The following is a 1,268-nucleotide window of genomic DNA, read 5'->3' on the forward strand; positions in this document are numbered from 1 at the left end:
GCCCTGCCTTCAGTGGCATCCGCTTGGCGAGGTTGTCGGGCTGATCCAGCGTGGAAGCACTTCTAGGCAGCAGAGCAGGTGAAGGCAGGGCCCGGGGCCAGGGATCAAGCCCTAAGGCACATCAGAGCAGGTTTGGAGAGGCCAAGACCTCCAGGAGCCAGATCCTGGGTCCCTCCCACCTTGGCGTGCACATCTCAGTCTATCAGAAACTTGTCACCATCCACGTCTCTCCCTGCAGAGCCCTTGCGCAGGGAGGGGAAAAAATCGGAGCGGAGGAGACGGGAGAAGTACATGAGGATCATGGCATCAAGCAGCAGGAGGTTGATAGCGAGGAAGGCACCCTGGCCCTGCACCTCCACGTAGCGGAGGAAGTACCAGGAGAGGTAAGCCTGAGGTGCCAGGCGGAAGGCGAAGTACACCACCAGGTTGACATACTTGTTGGCCTCGTAGAGCGCCGGGGAAGGCACGTTGCTCATCTTCAGCAGCATGCGGATGGTGAGAAAGATGTTGCTCACCTCCACCAGCAGCAGCAGCATCGCTGCCACGAGGAAACGGCCAGTGATGATGAGCGAGACGAAGGCAGAGATGGCCTGGGAGCATGTGGGGGGACACAGCAGGGTCAGCTCTCCTTGTCCTGGGGGAGGCGAGTCCTTCCCCACCAAGGTTCAGGTGTACACAGTGCTGCTCCCTGCCCAACCTCAGATCCCAGCAGCCCCCCAGGCACCTGAGCCAGGGTGGGGGAAAACCAGTCTGGAGAGCCAGTTGTCCTGGGACCAGTTACACCTCGCTGAGGAGCCGGGACAAGCCTCCAGCTCTTTCCTCACCCGGTGCAGCAGGCTGTCTGGCTCCTGGCGCTCAGAGCTGACACTAGGCGCCCTGCCCCGCCAGGTGCCCTTGCCTTGCTGATGCTTACCTGGCAGCCAGGGCGAGGCAGAGGGCACGGCTCCAAAACTTGCATGGGCCGAGCCCTGCGGTGTGTGGTAGCCCCCCCATGCTGGCCCTTCACCTCCCCAGGGCCACACTCACCATGGCGTGGTGCACCAGGTACTCCCATGACGAGCGAGACTGGTGGTTGAAGATGATGTCAAGGCTGTCGTGGATGAAGTAGCCTGCGGGATGAAGGAGAGCATTGAGGGGGTCCAGCTTGTGTACCTTCACCTGTTGCGGTAAGGAGGGGCAAGGTGGTGTGACCGTGCTCCAGGAACTGGAAATGCCACCACCTCGGCTGAGTGCAGGGAGACAGCCAGGCCCTGGAGGCTGGCAGCCTG

General features: G+C 61.8%; 1 protein-coding gene across 1 annotated transcript; it reads right to left on the minus strand.

The window, feature by feature from the left end:
• Positions 1–194: 194 nt before the first annotated feature.
• Positions 195–1,109, minus strand: TLCD1 (TLC domain containing 1; the record flags this gene model as incomplete). Its single annotated transcript, XM_009873591.1, has 2 exons — positions 195–590; positions 1,027–1,109. Coding segments are annotated over 2 exons (479 nt in total), but the record flags the coding sequence as incomplete, so codon positions are not given.
• Between the last annotated feature and the right edge of the window lie 159 nt (positions 1,110–1,268).

Source organism: Apaloderma vittatum, unplaced genomic scaffold (genome assembly GCF_000703405.1).
Source record: "Apaloderma vittatum isolate BGI_N311 unplaced genomic scaffold, ASM70340v1 scaffold29547, whole genome shotgun sequence".
Lineage (NCBI taxonomy): Eukaryota > Metazoa > Chordata > Aves > Trogoniformes > Trogonidae > Apaloderma > Apaloderma vittatum.